Genomic DNA, 25,456 nt, shown 5'->3' with positions numbered 1-25,456 from the left:
CAATCTGTTTCTTGCGACCTGCCTCAGATCTGTAATTCCACATTGTGTCATCAGAAGAGGACTGACAAGCCCAGAGATGTTAACAGCCTTGTGTAGTTGGGAATATTTTTATGGTACACTTTGAGCAGGCACTTGTCTATCAAAACCAGCATGAAAATGTAGCCCTTGAGGTCCAAGACTTACAGCTGGGTTCGTGCTTCCTCCTGTCTTGCTCTGCAGAAGAAAGGTTAGCACGAGGCTGCATTTTTCCATGTGATACCAAAGAGAACAGTGGTGGGTTGGTGGCAGAGCCAGGGCAGGTGTCCCTCTAGCCCCAGGATCAACCAGACTGCACAAGTTTATTAACATCATAAACGTAAAGAGAATCAACTGGGTGCATTTTCTCTTTCAGGCACCAACATACAACCGACACAACCTGCCTGCCAACACAAATGAGAAACAAGCCCAAGAAATCCTCATCCGTCGGCAGCACAGTCTGAAGCAGAGTTGCAGGAAGGGGAACAGCTTACCTTGGGGTGGACAGGTACCTGTTCTGTAAAATGCTATCCAGATGAGAAAGGCCACTGCCTCTCTGTAAATAAGGAGACATGCATTTTTATATGCATTTTGCAGTAATTAAAGTGGATACTTTACTCAACATCCTCATGAAACACCTAAGAAAAAAGAGCTCCACTTAGCATGTGGACAGCAACATTTTTATGTCCTACCTCTATACATTGGCCAGAAATCAGCTAGTATGGCTGTAAGTAGTAAAATAATGTAATTTGCATTGTTTTGGCGTGTGCAAAATGTAGTATAATCACAGCTGTGTGAATTTTTTTACTCATAAAATGTCTGATGCAAAGCCCTGACACCTTGCACTGACAGCTTGGGCTTTTGATCAGTAAGAGTAAGATTTATCTGCCCAAATGTAGGTATTGGATAGCATAGATCTTCACAGCTGACATAATCATAGTTAAGATAAATAAGTTCTTGTTTGGTATATTAATTTTATTTAAACTGAAGTATGAAAAGTGAATCTTAGAAGAACATATTCTCTCCACTGACTGTAGAGAAAACCTAAGGCTATTATATCAGGCACAAATATTTTCACTGGAGCTGATGGTGGGTTCGGTCATCCAAGTCAAGCATTGATCATATTCACACCTCTCTAAATTTGGCTATAAAGGTGCAGAGACACAGCAGAAAATGCGTATAACCACCCCTCTTTATCATCCCACCAAATAAGTGCAAATTCTCCTAATACCTCCCCTTTCCTCCACGAGCATGTAACTTACCCTGGTTGGGTGCTGCATCACTAGATGCTTATTCTTTTATTTTTTTTCTGCTGAATAAGCATGATGCCTGCAGTGGGAGTGCATCAGCTGACCAGTTGCTGTGGGACCCTGTACTGTTTTGCCTGGGTCCTGTTTCAGGATGATGCAGAGGCAATCACAGGCACTGAACATATTTCTGTCTCCACACAGGCTAGAACCACGGATGTGCGCTACCTCTCTTTGCCTCAGGGTCCCAGGCAGCCCACAAGACAAAAAACCAGGCATGTTACTTTTACAGGTAATGGAAGTTCTTTCTTTATCCCACTCCAGCAGTGAAGGAAACTTGGCCAGTTGCTCAGTGGATTTAACAGTACTAAATGAATACTTCCATGGAAGTCACTGGCCTCTTTAAATGAGCTACACCCTTCTCTCCTATCTTTTTTATCTATGTTGTTTATATGGTCATTACTGCTGCAGTTTCTATCTCATTCCAGCACCACCTAGTTTTATCTTTCCCTCTTGAACAAATATTCCTGTGATTCCTGCAGTTTGGTCTGGCCATGAGGGCATCCGTGGAAGCCCAAAAGGGCAAATTATCTGGTCCCTGCAGCCCCACAAACACAATTCCATGCAAAAGTGTCAGGAGTTGCCAAACTCGTAGTCCAGTCAAGGTGAGGCTGCTGCAGCTCTGTGCCTCCAGGTCCTGCTGGTAGTGAGGCTAAGCAGATATTCCCAGCAGGTGATCCTCATCACCCCTTAAATTCAGTGTACACCTACACACAGTTGGGCACACAGAGCAGCACAGACAGAGTACAGTGCTCACACAAATGCAGACAGCACCAATGGCCTCATCCTGGTCCTTTCTCTGGCTGATCAGGATGTTAGGCTGTTAGCGGAAAATTACATACACGTACCTGCTACCTAACTCCCCCAGAAGCTGGACTTAAACACACACTCTGTCCACTAACTGGCCCTGGACCCTCTGTCTTCCCATTTAGTGGCACTTGGGCATGTGAGCCCCTGGGGACACAGCCTTACAGAAAGTGCTGGTACTCAGACCTACACACATGGACACACACACACACACACATGCATAGATGCTCTTCCACTCCACCCCATGCACTGTAGATCCCTCCAGTAGCTGGTCTTGGACACACAGTCTTCCCCACAGTGGGATCCTGGATCCCCTGGTCTCCCCTGGCTTCACACACAGGGACACACCCATGCAAACAGGTCTTTCTGGTCCCTATTACAGATTATGTCCTTGTTAGCAGACAACCACAGACGCATGATCTCTTCAGTCCGTGGTTTGGACCTCCTGGTCCCTCCAGCAGTCAACTCACAGATCTTCTGCTCTCCTTGGTCTCAGTCCCAGATTCAAGGTTGCTCCAGTGGTTCATTCCCAAGCCTGTTATCCTACTTGACGGCTACTCTGGCTTGGTGATTGCTGGTGATTTTGCACTGACATATGCACCCACACAATATGCATGCACCCCAGTCCCTCCAGCTGCTGGCACTCAGACCTCCACACACACAGGAACACAGTACAGGGAGCTGCTCACCCAGGAAAACAGTCAGAAGTGGAATTTAAAGAGAAAACAGGACGGTGCACTGATCAGGTACAGGGCACTGCCAGACACATGTACTGACCAGTACCTGTTTATATGCAAGCAGCCCTTTTTATTTCATTTCTTCTCCATTTTCCTGCACTTGTTCCTCCTCAAAATACCTTGGTCCCTTCCTTTCCTTGTCTTTGGTTTCCGCCCTAAATATTCCACCGTAAGTCCTGTATGATCCAAAAACGCTCTCCCCAGATATCTCAAAAATGATCCCTATGCCCCAGCACATCTCGCTCTATGAGGTGCCATAAGGAGACCCTCTCCATTTGCTCATCATGGTGGGTCTCACCCTGCCCATGGAGCTGATCACCCCCATGATGGATCAGGGCAGGACCTCAGGCTCATTCCTTTGACTTGGGTACTGGGGGGTTCCTCATCTGCCCTTGTTCCTTGAGGCTCCTCTGTGTTTGTGGAGATGAGCCTTTAATCACATAACCTGACAAAAAACCCCGTCAAAATCTGTTCCCAAGCAGCCTTTCTTCTTCCATTTTCCCAGTTTGCTATATAATTATTTCTATAGTAATACTGGTATTACTGGATAAAGTTTTCAGCCTGTCTCAGGTTATCATATGTACACAGTAAAATGCAGACCCATCACCACTTACACTCTAGGGGTTAGGGATGGAGCAATGCTGAATTGGCCACAGAAGCACAGCAGGATAGTGTCAGAGAAAACATAGAATTCAGGACACTTGGATGTTCAACATTGTCTCCATCTGTAATCTCCCCAATTCCTTTCTGCCTTTATTATGTGACCTGAAATGCTTTTGGGTTCTTTAGAAAAAAAAATCTTTTAATTTCTGGCAAAATTAGCTATAGCAATTGAAACTATTTTTAGTCCTTGTCTTTCTATCAAAATTTGAATGACAAGGTTTGTTTCCTGCAGATGCAAAATCATTTTGTTGCTTCATTTTCTATTTCACTCTGAAAGAGATGAAAGCAAAAGAGGTTTGTGTAGGCAAACCATAACTTTGAGGCTGGGCACTCACATGTGATGGCCGCAGAACAGAAACCCATAGGGTCTATTCAGAGGGGAAAATCAAAGTTACTCAAGGGGATTTTTTTTTTTTTTCCTACAGCTTAGTCTTTTCTGTTCTTTTTGTCAGGATGTCATGGTGGGGGATGTATGTCTTTCTAACAGACTAAAACTGTTCTACGCAGCAGCCTCAGGCCTAAAAGCATTTCAGACACTTTAAAGGGACTGAGTTCTGCTGTAGCAGACAGGCACATTATTTCAGTGTGGATAGGAGTAAATACTGAAATAGGGGATGCAGGTACATTTTTGCTAATAGATAGACCTGAATTTGTGCCTTGCTTTGTGACCTGTCCAAACAATTAAACTTCTTGATCGAGCTTCTGGCCCTGTCTTAGGTTCATTGCATAGTTATTCACGCTACTTTAAATGTTTGCTGCAGAAGGAAGCCACCCTAAACTCCTCGCATAAACTGTATTAGGATGAGATGAATTACACTTTGAACTGAGAAGAGAAATACTCAGTATGTAGGAAATTAGAATGACAACCTCATATATGCACATGTGCATTTACAGAGATAAACACCACCTCTTCTCTCTATGCCTGCAAGCCCTCCAGCAACAAGCATCCTCTACCTCTATCAAGTTTGGTTTAGCTCTTATGTATGGCATGAGCAGAACGCTTAGTAACTAAGAGGTTAGAAGTAACTACAAATAGGTCTTAAAGCTGTCTATCAATTCTTTCCGCCATTCATAAAAATGAAAGATTTCTTTGACAGTACATATTCATACTTTGTAGCAGTGATGCCCCTAGAGGGTTAAGTACAAGCCCTTCAAATCTGAGATTACATTTCCTGTTTTATTCTTGGGCATGTAACATGCCCATATGATCTAACAGAAGCAGGTTCTGCTGCTAAAGAAATCTGTAACCCTGTTTGGTGGAGGTAAGTGCTGGTGCATACGCTCTTTGTGTTAACTGTGAAGTAAACATTAGCAAAAAATAATTTGTTATTTGGCTGCAACAGCTTTACAATTTTTGACTGTGTGATTATACAAAATACATGTGTGCTTTAACTGCAGCAAGATATAGTCTAATTTTATTAAACATGACCTTTGTGTTTATCTTCCAATATCTCCTAGCTTGTTACAAGCTGTTTCTTAATTAATTTGCTGATGCATAGTCACACTACAAGTAACTTTAATAAAAATAAAAAAAAGTATATTCTGCAAACTCAACAGAATGAGAGATCCAGTTATTAGCCAATTGCAGGTGAATTTTAATGTGTACTTGTGTCAAAGAAAGCTGGTTGGAGCAGGTTTGACACACCCAATGTAATCAAAGTGCCCTAGAGTCAAACTCCTGGTTTCAGGTGAAACTGTTTTCTTCTCAGTTGTTAATCACAGATGATTGGTACATTTTATTTTTGGTGGCACTAAGGTCTTCTCCTTGGTCTCCTTTTATCTTCTGCTGTGGGTTTCACAATGCTTTTCCACCAGGAACCAGGTGACTTGTGAAATTCATATAAAATTGAAGGCTACATGAACTAACACTGTGAAAGCATTGAGCAGCCCTGTTAGGTACTGAAAAACAACTGAATGTCCTTATTTGCTGGGATTTCAGGGTACAGACAAGATCAATAAAATCTTTTAAACATCAGCTTTGGGATGAAAATAAAAATGTAGGTTTATTTTTAGTTCTTGATTGGTCTCTTATTCTACAGAACTTATTTAAAATGCTTCAGTTCCAAGGTTTAAAACCATAATGCTGTATTGTGTTGAATATCCTTTAACCGTCCTTGTCAATACCATTGTGTTTCTCTTATCTCTTCTTCAAAATATGAATTATTTGTCTATTTTCCTTCAGATCACTGCAGAAGTGGCTCTGATGCTGACTGCCCAGTAATGTTCAGACCCCAGCCCCGACTACGGCCACTCGAAGCAAAGCACTATCGTGAAGAGCTGATTCCAATGGCACACTTGAATAGACGACCAGGCTCATCCAATCTCTCAAGTCGAAGAGGAAATTCAATCAGGCAGCATCATTTCAACAGAGCAGAAAATCTAGCTCTAATGCCAAAGTCTCGATTCACTGTGGGAGAAGTAGAGGGGTATGAGTCAGAAGAAGAGACAGAAACGATGGCACCAGCCAGGCCATTAGACATATGAGGAGCAGAGAAGAATGGTGTTTGCATCTCTAGGGCCCTTTGTGCACTGCTCCAGAGAAAATAACAAAGCTCTTATATGAACCAAACCACAATTTTCCTTTTGGGACCAGTGTACTCATTCTTGTATCACTTTCAAGCACTGTATCAAGGTACTTAGTGGTGTGGAGAAGATTCAAATACTTATATGTTTGTATCAAGCTTTCTTTCCAGCAGAACACTGCAGGAAAGAGGGGAAAATGATCTTTGTAGTGGTTTGAACATGGATTTAAACTACAGTAGATGGGCAGATGCAATGCTATGGGGGGAATGCTATGGTATTGCCTTCCTCTGTTCTGTACTATGGCCTAAATCTAGAAGAAAGAAACACTGAAAGACATGCTTGGCACATGAGTGTCGAGGTTGGTAGCTTCAACTTGCCTAGAGTTTTGGACCTCATAGTAGTTCAGATATTCCAGGGAAAAGTTAAAAAAAAGAAAGGAAGGTTTTAGGACACCTAGATGCCTCAAGGAGTACTTAAGTCAAAAGGATTTTTAGTGGACATTTTTAGCACTTGGCACTTGGAATCTCTTGACATCTCCAGTTTTGGCTCTGCAAAAGTGCCTAAAGTCAGTTTCTGTGATAGTCCATAACTCATGCTACTTCAACCAATTTCAACATGTAGGCACCTATCACCAAATCTACAGTTTTAGATGAATGAAGGAAGCATCCCGGTATGTACAAATCCAGAGAGTGCTCCTCAGGCAAGGGTGCTGTCAGGATGCCTTTTATTTGCAAATGTGGGACAGTAAGGATGCCCAGGACCTTCCAGCCCTCCTACATTTCTTCATGGAAAGGGTTGTAAAGCAGTGGAACAGGCTGCCCAGGGAAGTGGTGGAGTCACCATCCCTGGAGGTGTTTAAAAGACATATAGATGAGGCTCTCAGGGACATGGTTTAGTGCTAGATTTAGGTTATGGTTGGGCTCAGTAATCTTAAGGGTCTCTTCCAGCCAAAATGGTTCCATGATTCTACTGAGCTTCCTTCCAGCTGGCTCTGTGTGCCCATGATCCAGACCCATGATGGGTCTCCTGAGTGGTAGGGGGTGCAAGAAGCTGTGGTCTTGAGTAATTTTGAATAAAGTCTCAAATCCCAGACACCTAATTCCTCTGATGGAGCTCTTTTCTGCAAAATGGAAACATCTGTTTCATCTGTGTCTTGAAACCGTACTTGAGCTGATTTTATCCAAAGGGATGATTTGAGTCCGGAAGTCCATATACCCACCCTTGCAGCTGCACTGAACTCAAATCTGCAGCTGGTAAATGCACCAAGTCTGGTCATGTTTTTTTCAAGGTACCTTTCTCTCCTCCACTCAGAGCTTGCTTAGCTGCCCAACTCAAGGTCTGCAAATGCTACCCTAAGAATCGGAGAGGTCAGAATTAGAGATAGTGGTACCACCTGCAAGTTTCTATTTTTTATATTACTGTTAAGTGCTTCTATGTACTGGTCCAGAAAAAACTTTCAAGTGGAACTTATGACTTCATATTTCTTACAATGGATTTCTGATTCAGGACAGATAGCATCTGAACTATCAAATTTGAAAAGTGCCACCAAAAGAAAAAAATAAAAGGCCTTTTTTTTGTGTTTGTAGTTTTTATATTAGCAGGTCATAATGAATTGTAACAAAGTTGTACAAAGCTTGGTGAAACTCAAGGTCTGTTTGCATTTCCATATTGTGTCAGAGAAATTTTACAACTTCCTTTTGTGAAAGCAGTGGCACATTATTAAAAGAGGGTAGGTTCTGGCTTTTGTACTGACACAGAATAAGCAATGAAATATGGTTCTGTATCTGAAAATCAACAAATAAACCCACCTCCACCAAAAGAGGAAGTGCTACACATAGTTTTTAAACAAAAGACTTACGCCAGATCTCAATCCTATAGCAAGTTATACTGACATATAAAACTCAGTGAAAACTTTATTTTAATAAGAAGAGTTATCACACAAAATCAGGTCTTAAATTCCACTGTGAACTACCAAGTTAACATATACGATTTAACTGAGGGCAAAATTGGTGCCCATGTGATGTGGTCCTTAGGCCATAGAGTTGACACAGGTGCATGGAGAGGGGTGATGAAGATGTGGGACCTCCTTCTGCATTATGGAGTCAGGAGACAGTAGGATCTCCAAAACTGGCTGGTGGGTGGTGATGTGAAATAGAGGCAATCCTTGGGGACAGCAATGAAGAGAAAATTGACATCTGAGAGGAGGGTGAAGAAGGCATACTGTCTTGTCTTCAAAAGGAGGCTCAGGAGGGAGATTAAACAGAGCAACTACTGTAAGCTGCAAATTCAGCATTTCCTCTTTAAGAAGATTTATTCAACGTGTTCTCTGGGGGGACTGAACAGGTACAAACTGTGTGAGATACAGGTTAAGGGGATGTCTGGAGTGGCATGGTAAAGGACTAGACATACAACATGAAAAAGACAAGTCTGTTCAATTTTGTCAGTGTATGTTTGAAAGGCATATCTAAAACTGGCTCCCAAATGCTTTATTAAATATAATTAAAATTGTGGAGCATTTATATAATTACTGATTGTTAGCAGGGAGAAAAGCATTCGATTTCTAATTACTATTTATATTAGGACTAGAGAAAAATATGTCTTTCTAAAATAGAAATAAAACTAGTGCATAGCTGGAGTAAAATCTCCCACTTATGGTTCATTCCTAATATTTCCTCTGATGAAATCAGTGAGCTGGATCATCAGAGATTGTAAAGCCATCGAGCATCTAGAAGTCAACAGAGCTCTCTCAGCTTTTGCAGTCTGACCTTCAAACATGTAAAGTCTATTTTCAGTTTTCTTTCTTAGCAATTAGAAAATAGGACTGGAAGACTATTTCCTTCTGCACCATTAGTTGCTGCTAGTGGTTTTGCTGGCTATTAGCCAAGTAACGATGCTGCAGATGCCTGTATAAAATATGTTCTAATATATAAAGTTGCACTGTTTATTTGTTCTCATGGGTATTTCACACTTGTGGAAGAAAGACTTCTCCTTGAAGAAGCACAATGCTCGGGTTTTAAATCATGATAATTAAAGCAATATTTCATCACAAGTAACTTACTCTGTGTCTATAGGCTCTCAGACCTGGTCCATAAAGAAAACTGAAGTGGTTTAGGGCATGAATTGAAATCCCCTGTGTGTGGGCATCCTTAAACTCTTTAACCTGGGCCACATTCAGGAAACTTGTGCTGATAATTTGCAAAGGTGAGTTAATTCAAGATCTCCTTTTTCAGGCTGGTACAGCACTATTTACTCAGAAATTTAAATTGTACTCAGATTTAAGGTGAACTAGCAGAGGAAACTCAGGCCCAAAAGGTGGGGAATCCAGAGAGGAAACAGGAACTCAGGGAATTAAGACTATTTCCTTGAGGCGGGAGGATAGTCAAAGACAGGTGAGTTTCAGGAAGTAATAATAATGAATAACCTGTACCTTCAACAGTAGAGAAAACAGGAGATACACTTGAACAGTACTTGCTAACCAATGAGTGAAGTAAGACAATAATGAGAACAGTCATGATGAGAAAATATTTTAATAGTAAAAGCAACAATGGACAAATGGAATATTGCAGAAAAAGGGAGGGAGTTATCAAGGTCACTAGTACATTGTAAGCCACTGGCAATACTTTCATACTTACTGCATGGTGTGATTAACTGTTAGATCCTGTTGTTCTTTCTGCAGCTATTATTCTTCAAATACTGTTCCAGACAAGTAGGAACATGTAGTGAAAGGAGAATCTTTTCCTCAGATTGCTTAGAGAATCTCTTCCTCAGAGAGCTTACCACCAAGGATGCAGCCAGCATGGGGAGCGCCCAAGCTGTGACCTTCAGAAATACCATTTGACAGAGTGCACAGAAAGAAGGCATCACTGTGGCCCTTCTTCCAGGGAAGGTGGTGCCCACTGGGAACATCTGCAACGGTGTGGTCGGAGCTGCTGCTGCCATCTGTATGGCACCTGGGGAAACAATACGTTGGCTACGTAGTGACACCATCAAGCAGGACTGGGAAGGGTGCTGTGAAGGACAGAAAAGCTGTTTGTGTGTTGCACAGGGGGAGGAGAGAGGCAGGGGGATAATTCACCTAATAATGTGGCTCAAAAGTACAGTGCGTGAAGCAGGTGTCTGTCCATCAAAGCCTGAGAGGAGAAGCTATAATACCTGGGAAAAGAAAGAACACCCTGGTAGGAGGTCTAGATGGACCGGTTATTCACTGTGTATGTGAGCCAAAAGAGCAGACCAAATTAAAAGAAAAAAGTTACTTCAGATGCATTTAGGGCAATTAAGAAAGTTTATATGAGATCAGAAAAGTTGGCAAGGTTTTTAGACTGCAGGGACTGGTAGAGAAGAACCAACTGTGAATATCTTCAGCAGGAGTAGGACAGCTTATGAGCAAGCTAGTCAGAGAAAGACGACCAGTGATATCTGCAGGGGAAATCATCAAATTGCTATGGATGAAAAACCTGACTTTTATGTAAATAGAACACAAAAATAATTGTGAAGTGATTCTTACTTTCTTGCTGGTATGTACATTTTGAGAACTGACACAGTGATTTTTCTGCACCCGTTAGACCCTGAAAACTCATGTTTTACTGTCTTATATAACTAGTAGCTATTATTTAAAAGCCTATGTGAGACTCTGGAAAACATAACAAATATTTCTAAGCTTCCTTTCTTCATAGGCACTCTTTCTAATTTTCTATCTACATAAATGGTAGAACACAAACAGAGTGGAAAAACAGATAACCTTATCTTTATATTTTATTTGCTTTTTAGGTAGGACAATTACATTTATTGTTTTGCCAAACTCACTGTACTTAAGAACCTTAAAATCAGAGCTCTGAGGTAACATGAGTAATATTCTGAACCAGTTAAGAGGACTTATTGAGCTAAGTTGCCTAATTTATTTCCTTTTGAGACTGTCTCAATGTTAATCACAAGTGAAACTCCTTTTTCTTTCCTGCTTTGGTTTCACGGGTGTGAAATTTCAAAAGTTAATATCAGTTCTTAGTTTTTTTCTAGTCTGCGCTTCCTCCTGGAAAAAAATGAGTTTCTACTGCCTTTCATACATAAGAAACGAGATACGGACTGAAGAAAATAATGTCAAGCTCTGATTTTCAGAGTTTTCTTTCTTTGTCATGGTAGACTGCAGTCACATCAACAGTGAAGCGGAGCAGACAACCAAACTGGACATCATCGCTGACTCTTTTTTCCACTGTCCCTGTGAGACCAAGCTAGGAGAAAAGAAGTATCTGTCAAGAATAGCCACAGTGAACTGTGGGCATAGGTATTCGTCATCTGCAACATCTCTTTTACACACGCAAACACAGGTCAGATCATTAGACATCTGCTCAGTGCTTTCTCATCAACAACTTATTTCACTAAATACAAAATTATCATGAAAGAAACCTGAAATTAAACTGCTTCTTTTGCTGGTATGTACGTCAGGTATTAATTTAGGCTCATTAGTTCGTACTGGGCCTAATGCCATTTGCTCCTTGCTCTACTGTATTATCAGCAGTGATAAGGGGTGAAAATAATGAGCTATGCACAAATGCCAAAATAAAAGAGGTCTTTTTTTTTTTTTAAGATATCTTGGAATAAAACCTATAGCCCTCTGGCTAGCTTTATTCATGCCTTTTTTAAAGGGCAGATTTCCCATCACAGAAGCCACCTGCCCACATACATTCATCTTCGCTATTCCATGATGATTAATATTGATAATACTTGCAGGGGTGCACAATGTCTTTCAGGTGCTGTGTGAACACAAGGCACAGAGAGTTCAGACACAGGACACCCTGAGAATTATGCCAATGTTAAAACACAACGTGAAAGGTGGGGAAACTTGCACAAAGCAAATGAGCCGTGTGTACACGTAATGAAGGAACAGTGCCAGGAACCAAACACGAGACCCTGGTCCCTTGACCCTGTGTCTACCTTTACTTCCCTTAGGCTTTCAGATGACTGAAACCTACAGAAAGGAACAAAAGAACAGGCTGAAACTGTTCCTCTGGCTCTCACCACAAAAAGGGAACAATCTGCACAAAAATTACATTGTTTGTGCACTGCTTCTAGCCAGGCATCAGGACCTGCTGCTTACAAACACTCACTGTCTTGAAAGATACCATTAAATTTTGCCATATTTAATATACATATATAAAATACATGTAATGTAAAAAAGATGTAATTCTTCACTCATTCCCTCCTAGTACATTCACTGTTACTACTTCCAAAAAACTACATAGGTACTACATGTTCTGCATAGTTATAAAAACTTGGTAACATTGAAGAGTCTTGTGAATATACCATGGTAAATACAACTTTTCATTAGAATGTGGATCAGAAACTCTTTGAACTTACTTACTCCTCATTTTGTTCCAGTGAGGGAAGCTGTAGGTGTTCCAGGAGGGAAGCACAGGTGTTAGACCAAGGACAAATCTCTTCAGCTTTCTATGCCCCCATTTTCTCACATATACAAAAAGAATAAAGACACTCAGGGCTAAGTTATACAAAGGTGCCACAAGCCATTTGGGTGGCACAAGGAGCCCCAAGAGCCCTTTGCTCCCTGGATCAGCAGCTGGAGGACAGGGAGGTCCCTTGGGGCACTTTTATGGCAGCTGGACTGCACCCCTGGGACTGGAGTCAGTGGGGATCTGCACAGACCAGACAATGGCACAAACCTGTTGAATGGATGTGAACAGCTACTTTGTGGTGATCTGAATAAGAGCTGCGATTCCACTAGCTCCTCTGGGAACTCAGTCACCTGCCCCACATGTAGACACCTTTGTGGTGAACATCTTAAGGTGCTTGACTGAGTCTCAAGTGGAATTCTGCTGTCCTCATCCTTTAAGTGATTTTGGCACCTGTGAATGAGAAGCAACTTTTCAAATCTAGGCATTAGGATTGCTTTAGCTTTGAGATGAATCTTGCTTTCCTCGTCAATAAACTAAGCTATTTCTGCATGTACACATAAAAGCATTTTTTAACAGTGTCTCACTGTGTACAACTCCTGTATTCTGTTTATTTCTAAAGGGCTCTCTGTCTGTAAGCATATTTGGCTCAATCTGCTGTAACGGGTTTATCAACAGAAAATTGCAAGGCTCACATTACTGCTGGCTTAAATGGACTCTTTGGCTTGAATTCCTCTTAATGATAAATATCCCCAAATCTTTCACCATCACTTTCACAAGTATGCAAACATAGATTCAAATGAAAATGATGACTGCTGAAAAATTTGTTAATCAAGTCTTAGCAACTTGAAGGAGCTCTTTCAGGAGCTCTTTCTTTTTATTCCCTAATGCAAAAATGCCTGATACTGATTTACCATGCACTGCAGAGGAGATATAACAGCTCGTGCCAAGACCAGATTTAGAGGTCTTGTTCCTAGGTAATGAGAAGAAAGGCAGATGTAGTGACAAGACTCAAAACATCGCTGTAAACAAGATTGCATAAATTAGGTTAAGTACCAAAGCTCAAAAGAACTGTCTTTACTACTATTATGATATTTGTTTATTTATTGTTTGTTTGTGGGTTTTCCTCTTAGACTCCCACTATGCGTAAATTTTCCTGCATCAGTCTCTAATGGATAAACTAACACTATGCTAGATGAGAGCATTAATTCTGCTTTATCTGCTGGAAAAGGCATGCTTTCACCAAAGACGAAAAGAGCTGCAGTGACCTCTGTTGATGGAATTAAGCAATATATTTATAGAGCCAAAAAGGAGAGGTGGTACATTCACACATTCAAGTCCTTCGCTAGGACTAAATAGGACCAAAAATAAACTGTGCAAATAGAGAGTGGTTTTGAGGTTGCATATGAAAATGACTATTTCCCAACACCCACTAAAGTCACAATCCTCATAAGGATAGTTGTCTTTTAAAAATTATTTTTGGAAAATTTTTTCCTTTTTAATGTGGAATTAGAAACTATTGGTGTGAAGACAGAGGACAGAACACACTGGGGGAGATATGTTTTTTTTTCAAGTGCTATACTGCATTCCAGGAGTTCAGATCACCACAGGAAAACATCATGCCTGTATATATTGCGTGGTCTGAATTTAGTGACCGGTTCCCTGTGCCAGCCTGACACACGGTACTGAAGTTTTGAAGCAAAGAAGCTTTCCAGTTGGTGAGCTGCCTGCGGCGAGGAGAAGTATCTAGGAACTGTCATGCCTTTATGACCAGGAATTTGGAACATGTCTTTATGGGCAAGTTCTGATCCAGGAAAATAATTAAACACATAAATACCCACAAGGATCCGGACCTTAACGCTTAACTTCAAGGTTGGGAGTAGTGTTAGTAAAGCCAAGCATTTAAGGATTTATCCTGTATGATTAAAGTTAATGAAATCAATAAGGAATCTTCCATTAACTGCTAAGTGGAAATGCTTGTGGAAATCAGGCTATTATGTCCTTGTTTTTTCAGACCGGAGCTTTTGCTAAGGACTACTTGGTGTTAAACAGAGGCATCAATGAGAATCAGGGTTTCTTACTGTTAGAGTTATTTAATGCTTCTGTGCTGTTCAGTACCCACACCACTTTTCTTTTCTAGGACTCACAGCAATACAGATTGGTGTCTTTTTCCCTCTATGGCTAGTGTTATGTCAGGTCTAACCATGAACACAAAGCTGGAGGTTTTCCCAGTTTAGGTATTTTAATTTGTTAATGCCTCTACTAGAGCCTGAGAAGATTTATTTTTAGTATACTTTCTAGAACCAGTGCAGTCCTTCTGATTCTAAAACATCCTTCTCACAAGAGGAAAATCGATTTTGGTAATGACACTTAACTAGTATCTACTATAATATCCTTGTTCAGGCTTTGTAGAGAATACTTTCTGCAAGTGTAAGGAGGAAAAAAAACCCCACAAGTTTTTTTAAATTAAAAAAACAAGTATTTTTAATAAAAATTATAAAAAACTGCACACAAAGCAATATCTTACTTTGATACAGATAAAATCAGAAAAATAAATCATATATCAGCACATTATGATAACACTAACTGTATATTAGAGGTGTACTTGCTCTGCCAGTCTAAGAACAAGATGACACACAAAATATGAAGTAATAAAATCAATCCTAGTTTGCATATGTTACAGATGTCATAAATGTTATGGCATCTTATACAAATTTCACAGTAAAGCCAAATATTACAGCTACTGGTTTGAGAATTTCATGCTTTCAGGCATGAAAGAAATATTGATGCATCTGCCATACATAATTAATGATCCTGACAAGGATCTTCATTGACTTCTGGGAAATTCTGTCTGTTCTTTTTTCACTCTGCATAAGTCTGACAAATTTTTTGTGGAGAGTGGTCAGATTGTGAAGTACAGCTGGGTGGTAAGTTGGATCAAATATTTCTTTGCCTCAACCTCTGCATGTTAAAGGACTCCAGTTACCCACTCACTCTTCTAAAGAGACCTCGAAGAAAAGCTTCTATTCCTGGGAGAATGTATACATTAAGTAAATTAATTTTATGATAGAATAGCACATACAAGCATTCTATATGAATTCTATATGTTTACATTCTATATATGAATTCTACATGTTTACATTCTATATATTTACAATGAGGGTGGTGAAACACTGGCCCAGGTTGCCCACAGAGGTGGTAGATGTCCCATCCCTGGAGACATTCCAGGCCAGGCTGGACAAGGCTCTGAGCAACCTGATCTAGTTGCAGATGTCCCTGCTCATTGCAGGGGGGTTGGACTAGGATGACCTTTGAAGGTGCCTTCCAACCCAAACTATTCTATGATTCTATGTAAAGAAAAATTTTTTTCTGCCAAGCTAACCTAGTGACAGAACATTATTTTTTTTTAGGTTGCTTGACATAATTCTAGAATGAACATTTGTAATATTGCATATAGCTACAGCTTTTGCACTGAAGGCTGAAATAATCCATACTCTGATATATGTACTAAAGCTGAGCCCCAGGTCCATATATATTAGCTTTGCTACCTCAAGTATAGTTTAGGAAGCAGGTTGTGACTCAAAAGGAAACAAAATATCTTATTGCCATTTTTCTACTCTGAATTCTTATTACCCAGCATTCAAGCTTTATAATTTAGTTCTTTTCCCATTTAATCTCACAGTGCATTTATGAACAAGTTCCTGAGTGCTTATTTATGTGCCAGTCTTCAGAGGTCAGCTTCTTTGGCTTATCTTACAGAAGAGAAAGGAAAAAGTCAGCAGTTATCTTTTTTTTTTTTTTTTTTTTCATCTGGAAAAGTATCTTTTTTCATACAATTATAACTGTTTGACAGGAATTTGCTCAAAGTTAAAGAATATCTTTGGATGGAGATTAAAAATGGAAAATTACATCTTCAGAGATGTACTTTTCTTTAAATTACTAGTATGTGAAAACTGTTTTGGAACTTTAATTGCTGCTACAGACTTACTACAAAATAAACTTTGCAATAAACTCTGGCTGATCCTTATCTATAACCAAAAATCTCCACACTGGCAAGAGTACAATATAGGGTGAAATCACATTTGGATTCGGATTTTTTTGCAACTGAGTTCAACAAGGCAGGATTTCCTCTTTCGAAGAGCCCCAAAATTCTCCTCCTCTGTGTATGTGGAGATTATCTGGATTCTGCAATAATTGCTGGTTGGGTCAATTGCTTGATTTCTTACAGTGAGGAAAGTTACATACTTTCTGGTTTTGGCCTCACACAGAAGCATTTGGGCATGATTTCTCAGGGTAAACTGGACAGCCAAAGCCCAGAGTTTGAGTGACCTCCTGAGTTAGAAGCCAACTTCTCTGCTCAGTGCCAGCTCTGAACCCTAACAATTATGCCTGTTTCCAAAAACTGCATCTGAAGCTGCCATTCTTTTAACCACTGTGATTTGGGCAATCTGCATCTCTCTGCTCATCTTGTTTTAGTGTGCTGCAGGTGGGACAAACCTGAGCCTCAACCCAAGGAGAGAAGGCTTCTTCGGAAGTTCCCAGAATACCAACAACTGCAAAGTTGATAGGTAAAATCCCTTCTCATCACAGAATCACAAAATGGTTTAGAATGCATCTCTGGAGGTCATCTAGGCCAACCCTTCATCCGTGGCTCCTTTCCCCTCTTGTGAGTAGTCACTTGGAGATGACCTGGACAATGCGCACAGCTGCAATTCTCTTAGCAATGGCTAACACTCATATTCCACCTCAACACTGTAAGAAAAAAGTCATGAAAAGAGGTACATGCAGTGAACAGTGAGGTAGAAGGCACCTTATTCAGCTTGGCCTGTGACTTCAGTAGCAGCAGAAGGACAAATGAGGGGTTGAAATCCACTACATCTGGCTTCAGACATGCGTGCCAGGCTGTCATCCCTGGGCTCCTTTCGTGCTCAGCTCTAAGAGTCAGCATCTACAGGCAGTGATTGATGGGCCCTTTTGAAGTGCCTGCTGCTTTCCAGGAGCCATAAATAGAGCCCTGGGTGACAAGCTGGGACACAGATGCCATTGCTAAAGGACAGATGAGCCACACCAAAAATAAAATTAAGACTACCTTTTACTGATGGGTTGAAGGGGTTTTAATAGATTTTGGTCTTTCTATAAGCAGCATCTGTACACATTTTGTTGGATGCTAGGCCTGAACTTGTGATGAGTTGTTAAAGGCAGATACTTGCATTAGCTCTAAAAAATCAGTTTCCAGAACCAGAATAGCTTCATCAACATCTGTATAATGAGCCTTGTGTCCATGTTCATCTGAGAAGCCCAGCTATTTTGCCCTAAGGACATATCTGCCCACATGTGTACTGTCCTGAGCCAGCCTGGGACTACTTGTAGGATCAAAACTTTGTTAGTTCATTGCTGGACTTCATGTAGCTTCAAGTTCTAAGACTTTCGACTTCTACAAAAGAAAATACAGTTTAGACTGACTCTTCTTTCCTCTCTGAGGTTTTTCAGATAACTAGCTGCTCTGTTTTATTTCAAACACTGTGGGATGGTTTTTGCTGCCATTACAGGACTGGCACCAACGTGCTCATCTAGCGGAAATGGGAACCAAACTGCTTATGTGACAAAGTTACTTCACCACAAGAAAGCAGAGGTTGATTGCACAGGACAGATATGCAGCCTCTGTTTCTCTCCTCAGGACCGGCATTGTTATTTTCCTGGTGTTTTCCAAGGTATTTGCAAATGGAAAAGAGGATTTATTTATCTCTGTGTATCAACAGAAGATAACTTATTTTGCCAATTCTGTTAGAAATTTTGCAAATTCAATTTTTTTGGCAGCACACTCCTTCCTCAAGAAGTATAGATGGAATGTCACAAAGGAGGAGTTAAAAAAGATACCGGTAGTTAATGGCTATAAACATAATAGCTTCACTTTTTTTTTCCATGATGTAACATTCCAAGAAAGACTGTTGCACAAGAAAGCAATCAGAGACAAGTTAAAATACAAAGAAATGAATATAATCTTCTCAATAAAGTAATACTGTCCTGACATGGCTTGTGTGAGTAGATTGCTTGTTGTAGGCGTCAGAAGGCACTTTACCATTCCTCTGCAGTTTCCTGCTATACTCATTAAAATGGTCTTCTTGAGTTTGTTGTTGTTTGTTTTTTGTTTGTTTGTTTTTTTTTCCCCGTGCAAACTTTTTTATGATTAGAAGGTATGCTTACATTTTGATCCCCATAAGTAATTGAGAGAACAAATTTGATTGCTTTTTTTATAACTTGTAAATGCTTGGAATTAAGTTGGAAGCCCTAACATTTAAGTATCCATGCCTAGCTGAAATGATTTAAAAACACATAAGTAGATTCCAGTCACAATATCTGCATTTGTGAAGAAAGGGAGAAACAATTTAAAATGTAGGACTGTTGATCAGAGCTAATTGCATGGAGGGTATATAAACAAGATGATACACATATATATATGTGTGTGTTTGTGTGTAAACATGTATGAAATATGAAAGGAGAAGGTGTTGGCTGTTAGACCATAGAGAAGGAGTAAATTTGTCCTCTGCTGAATTATTAGTGTTGCAGTATAATCAAACCCAAAATACAGGTAGATACAGAGGGTATGGGAGTCAGAGTAATACTGATGCTCACCAAAGGACTGTGGCCACTGAAAAGGTTAGTCAGATTTTTCTGGTGGTATAAGTTACAGATATCTTGCATTTTAAAAGTTTATCAAATGCTGTTAACTGAAGTTATTTCGCTGTCTTCCTTAAGACATCAATGGGCCTAGTTTGTTTTATAGCAGCAAGCAACCATTAGTTTGTTAACAAAAGTTTCCACTCATCTGGAAGCTTTCCAAAGAGGTGTCCACATTTTTCACTCCTGAGAGCTCTTATATCCATCTCCCCAACTTAAAATGCTATTAAAATTATTTGAAAAGTTTTATAATATTAGTAATTCTACCTAGTACTTTTTATTTGGATGTCTCTGCTAATGACAATATTGCACATTTTTCTTTATACTATTTTGGAAAGCTAAATGAGGCACGGGGTTCAGCCATATAATCTCTGAGATCAAGAGAAAGCTCTTTCTAGAAAACAAAGGATTTTGATGCTTGTCTGCCACTTACTCTAACCACTGCAACATCAAATATTTCAGGCTGAAGCTCTGTTAACTCCATGTACTGATTCTGTTCCATTTAGGAAGTGCTAAAACCGGGCTGTAGGTTAGGGAGGGTTTTGGGTGCAGCTGAATACCATGCCCTTTATTCTCCAGAGTAGAGACAGAGTTTAACAGCCATAGTCCTTTTGACTGTATGGTGCCTACAGGGGACTTCAAAGGTTTTCTTCTAACACTCACAGCCTCACTGACTATATTGTCCCAAACACACTTTATATTTATGCAGCAATGTGGAGGGTGGACTTTCCCATGATATTTCTTCTTGAATGAATGAATGTTTTTCATTTCTTACTGATTTCTTACTGATGGTTCTATGCTAACTTTCCCAAGGACAAGATTATGTGAAGAGGTAAGGAATGTTTATTTCTACCCATGCCTTTGGAACAACAATGAACTGTACTACTTTTTATTAGAAACAAGCTACATATAACGTTCCATGTAAAATTTAAAGCGAAACTCCCACAAAGTCAAGTGGAAAACCAATGTTCACACCGACTGTCTTTTGTTCATAAAGCCAAGCAGCTGAGATCAACAGTTAAAGACTCTGCAAGGGTTTATTAACCTCCTGCAATAAAAATATGGTGACATAAGACATGCGAGCAATGGCTAATTCATTTCATTGAGTAGGCTGGATAAAGAGAAATACGAAATAAGGAAAACTGGGGAGAGATAAGCAAAGCATATACTCAATCCACTGAAAAGAAGCAAGAGTTCATCAACTCCTGAAGCGTGTATTTCTGAACCCTAACATAAAGTTATATATATAGTGTATAGAAAACATCACTTACTCTAGGTCTCTTTCTAGATAACATATACACACTATTTAACCCCTGCATACACAGTATTAGTATACAAGCAGTTAATTCTTTGGCTCACCACTGCAGCAATTTACAAACTACCTTTTAGTGCAAATCAAACTGCAAAATGCCTTCTTTTGTATTGGAGCTGCTTCTTCTTCAGCCATCAGGAATGCTTCCCTGGCTTCAGTGGGATACAGGTAGCATCACCCAAGACAAAGAGTCAGCTCTGAGGATTATGGAGGGCTCAAGGTAGTTTCAACATGCATTGCTAAAGGATGGTTCCACTTGTCTCAGTGATGATCAGCGCTGGTCAGGTCTGACTGAGCAAGCACAGGGTATATGTATTTCTATTTTGCAGGTGGGTTCTTGGTGTAAAGGGGAGAGACAAGAGGGTGTCAGAAACAAAGGGGCAAGTGAGAAAGGGGCCACGGCGTGAACAGCTCCCTATACTTCCCTCATACACAAAGCAATTCCAGCAACTGGTTATAAACTGACCTGCATCACTGACTACAGGATGATGCTCTGTGAGGCACCCGATAGACTCTTCCTGAAGATCTAAGACTTCTTAGAAAAGTCCTATCAAGGACCTTAATCTAACCTGCTATGCCTATACCAACCAGCTTGTGTTGGTCAAGGGGAAAGTAAACTTTGGTTCTCTTTATGAGCTGAGTGCAAATACAGAGGAAAAACGGTCCTGGACCAGAGGAGAGTCTGAGAATAAGATGGCAGCTGATCTGGTTCAAGAGGGAGCACAGCCTGGACACATTTTTTGCTTGCTTCAGAACTGCTTGAAAAACATTGTAACATTAATTTTAAAATGAAATTTTCTTCAGGAAAAAAATCCAACCCGTCAGCATATTTGAAAGCAACATTTGTTCAACACACTTGTGCCACTAATCTACTGAAAAAGCACAAGTAAGAAATGTAGCTTAGCAGAAGGCCTCCCAGGACTCTAGGACTGGATCAGCCTTTACCTTGCCCTTTGCAAACAAAGGTTACGCCTCTATGCTTTAAAGGTTGCCAGAGCTGTAAATATAGGCTATAGCACTAAAGGAATCACTTCAGTCACCAACTCCAACACTTGAACTCATGGGAGAGCAATTAAAAACATGTTTATAAACCTACCAAACTCTGCTTTAAAAGGAAAATTCTTGTTGTCAGTTATGATGCCATAGTAAGGCTGAAACTGGAGGCATTCTTTTAGTCATTAACTATTTTCCCCAACAAGTTAAACATTGAAATAAGTATTTCTGTATTCACGGCAGTGACAGGTGCTAGTCTTAGAGAAAAGTGGCTATTTTTGACAGCCAGCGTGGGGACACAGCCTCAGAAATTGTCCAACGACTAAGCGTCCTGGTGCAGAATGAGCTAAAGAGGGAATTTACAGTTTAAACATTAAACATGTTGCTTAGCTATTAAACAATTAGATTGCTCTAATCCTTGAGAGAAGGAGACTAGTCTGTCATCTCTGGTTCTGGGTTTCCAGCAAATGTGCTCAACAATGTCATTTTCCACTAATGCTCAGATCACCCAGGACAAAAGTAATGAAAGAATGGAAAAACAGAACAAGCCCCCTCTGGGCAGCTCCTCTCGATTTTGCCTGTCTTATGAACAGAAGAAGTGCACTTTACTTTCAAGTAATGGCAAAAATTAACTTCATGGGTTATTAGTGTTCTTGGGTTTTAAATGTCTCTCTGGAGCCAGAAACATCACTTAGCCCTCCTACAGTGGCTGAAAGCAGGTCCCTTTTTTGTTCTTGAGGATGATATTTAATGCTGATGTCCTGCAGCACTGCAAAAACCTCTCTGTTATTTGGTATGAGGTACAAAATGCTCCCCCAGAGCTTCCTGGCTGAACGTGCTGGAGATGCTTACTCATGGTGAGCAGAAGTGCCTGTGTACACACCAGCGGCTGGGGAAGGCCTTAGGAGAAGTCTTTAGGAGGGCGTTCACAGGGGTGCAATTACTCTGATACCCAGATTAGCTCTGGCTCTGGGGAGGTGGTTGCCCATAATCCTCAGAAGCACCAGCACGTTGCTCCCTCAGGGCTTCACTTTGCAATAACTGCGCCCGATGATGCGGCGCGGCGGCTCCTTCCTGCGTGAGGCCTCCAGGGACCCCAAAAAAGCAGAGTTCATCACTCTGAATTCAGCACTGGCCATCTCCACTCTGCACCACAACCTCACGCTCAGCTGCTGCTTTGTTCATGGGGCTGCTTTTGAAGTTTAAAAAAATAGCTCTGCTCCTTCCTTCATGCTTCATGCTTGTAGTCGTGTGGCCTTCTGCTCCTGCCATTCCTCAAGTTCTGGAAAGTTAGGTGGCTGCCAGTACCTGTGCCCTTTCTCAACCCTTTCCAATTTAAAAACTGAGTTGTGTAGACACAACAGTTAATGCCGTAAGGGCCTTAAAACGGCTTATCAAAGTCCAGACCTGTGCAAGTAAATTGCTGCCATTAAAGTGCCCATATTAGGAAGGTATTACGCCTCTGGTTTATGGGGACGGTTGCTAAGCAGCCCTGGAAAAGGCTGTGGAAAAACACATCCTCAATGGACTATTGATTTTACGTAATAAATCACTCAATAGTTGAGATATTCTTTCACTAATGAATGGATTTAGAAACAGAGTTACACCGTCAAGGCCCTCATGACATAGCCCTCATAAAAAGGATCCAGCCTTTAATGGAAGAGAGACTTTGAGAAATGTTTGCTAGCATGATGCACACAGGTGAGCACCCAGCTCCCCACCCAAAGAAAAGAACTCTCGGTCAAGCACGTTTGTATTTTATAATCCTTAAATCTCTACTGAAGCTATTTCTGAATAAGTAAAAAAGTTCTATGTCATCTCTTTGGTGTCTGTTCTCCCTTAGTTCTTTGAACATCCTCATTGCAGGTACCATGGGCACAGGTTTTTCCCACGTGACTCTGATTCCCGTGCAGCTGCAGATGTCAAACTTCCTCCTTTTTTCTAATGGAAATACTCAAATTAAAAAAAACCCACCAAAATTAGTAACACACTGATGTATTTCAGCAAGTTGGTCTGGTTTTATGTCTTCATTACTATACTTTTGGGAAAAATTGGAGAAAACCATTTTCTGTTTTAGAGAAGTGGCTAGGAAGAAGGGTGAAATTTCTACTTTTCTTCTGAACTGGGAACACAGATTTTTACAATACATCTACGTAGACTGTGTAAGAGAAAATTTTAAAAGTATGGAACGTAAAAGCTCCTCTACACAGATTTAATTTGCATCAAAATAAAATAACATCAGTTGAATATAATGAATTTTTTAATCTTCTGAAACTGTCTGTCAAACTAAAATAGCAATGAAAATATCTGGGATTTTTCCCCCAACCATTTTGGTTGTTTGATCATATTTATTTACTAGAGAACACCTACAACAGAGCTCATAGAAGATCCAGTTATTGAAATAGTCACAATAACATTTTCCAGAAAGGCTTCTTTGATATCAAAGAGAGATCAGAAAATAAGGTATGAAAATATGATCTCATAAGTTTTAGGGAATGCCTAAAAATGGAGCTACATTTATAATACCATGAAAATTCTAATTTGTTCAAATTGTTTGTTTGTTTGTTTGTTAGTTTTTTATTGTGTGAGTTTTTATAACAGCAGTAATGATAGATCTTTTCCTACAATATAGGTAAAGCTGGATGAATAGTAACAGATGAATTACAACCCTGTAACTCAAAGCCATGCCTACAGCAAAAAAGTCTCAATGCCTACTACAGCAAAAGCAAAACTAAACTGTCGTAACACCTGTATGAACCACCTATAGCGAACCTGCATGGTATGTCTACAAAAGCCTTTCCCAAACGGTACACTGTGGGCAGCCTGAGCAGCTCCTTGCTCTGGTAGTAATTTCCAGTAGTAATCAATAAATGGATTTAAAAGGTAAAAAAACTGAATTATGTGAGTTATCGTCTGGATGTATAAAATAGCATGCACTCCGTCATGTGAAATGCTGTTAGCACTGTATCTGGGAAAACAGATAATGCCTGTGAGCAGAATTACAGAGATGAAAGTACGCCCGGCTGCAGATGGCACAGCACAGTATGGGCAGCAAGGCAGCGGTGGGGGCATGGCAGGAAGGTCCTCTATGGATCAGTTGCAACCAGGCAAGTGTGGCGTACGTGCTTTCTGTTTGTGCTATCATTTAAATGGTGCGGAGCGACCCGACAGAAAATTGTTTGTAAGCAGGAGCAGATGCATTGAGCTGTCAGGGGCAGAGCCATGACGAGACACCGTGGCGCCAGGGACACACCTTCACGTCTCCTCTATCACCCTCCCTGGCTGAGGGGACCCCCCTTCTTCCCCTTCCCCGGGCAGCTTTGAAACTCAGGACTATTTTTCTCCAAATGGTGATGTCCCTGACCATGCCCTCAGGAGGAGCTGCTTATTGTGCAGATAAGAGCAGGGTTGGGCACAAGGTGAGTGATGGTGAAGAGCAGTGAAGCTATTGCTGCTGTTTCATGTAGCCTGGGTGAAGCAGAGATAATAAAAATATCATATCCCACTCTGTTGTCCCAGGCAAAGCTCTGCCTGGATTTAAAGACCTTCCACTGATGGTGAAACCCTTCGGCATCTGTGGGACCAGCTGCACAGGGATGGTAGCAATGAAAAGCAGCACGTGCTGCAAATACTGAAACTCCACAAGACCTTCAGCATCGTACACTGTACTGAGCTTCACTGAGTCTATTTCAACAAGCTCCAAAGTCAAATATGGTCCATTTCCCTGCTGTATCATGCTATCGTGTAAAGGCAATTCCTATTCAAATGTTGGATATTCTCATCTATACACTCCATACATAAAACAGATTATTTTTGTGTAACAATAAACATTATCAACTCAAGTAACTAATCTCAACTCTTTGCTTTCCCAGTTTTTTTTCTTATTTTCCCATTTACATCTCATTTTCATAACATTATTGAAAAACAAAAAAATACAAAATAAAGAAAGAAAACCAAAACCAACCAACCAAAACCCACCAGAAACCCCTAGTAACCAGACCCCCAGCAGTGCCTAAGTTA

The 25,456-nt window shown here is 40.5% G+C and overlaps 1 protein-coding gene across 1 annotated transcript in view; it reads left to right on the top strand.

Moving 5' to 3' along the window:
• SLC9A4 (solute carrier family 9 member A4) overlaps positions 1 to 7,871 on the top strand; it is a 36,805-nt gene extending 28,934 nt beyond the window's left edge. The window contains exons 10-12 of the mRNA XM_005504659.4: positions 392 to 523; positions 1,467 to 1,554; positions 5,712 to 7,871. Coding sequence (XP_005504716.3) covers positions 392 to 523; positions 1,467 to 1,554; positions 5,712 to 6,013 — 522 coding nt within the window. The 3' untranslated portion in view covers positions 6,014 to 7,871. The remainder of the gene's footprint in view (positions 1 to 391; positions 524 to 1,466; positions 1,555 to 5,711) is intronic.
• Positions 7,872 to 25,456: the final 17,585 nt, after the last annotated feature.

This window comes from Columba livia, chromosome 1 (assembly GCF_036013475.1).
Source record: "Columba livia isolate bColLiv1 breed racing homer chromosome 1, bColLiv1.pat.W.v2, whole genome shotgun sequence".
NCBI classification, from domain to species: domain Eukaryota; kingdom Metazoa; phylum Chordata; class Aves; order Columbiformes; family Columbidae; genus Columba; species Columba livia.
Note: the sequence above shows the minus strand (reverse complement) of the source record. Positions and strands in the feature narration are given on the sequence as shown.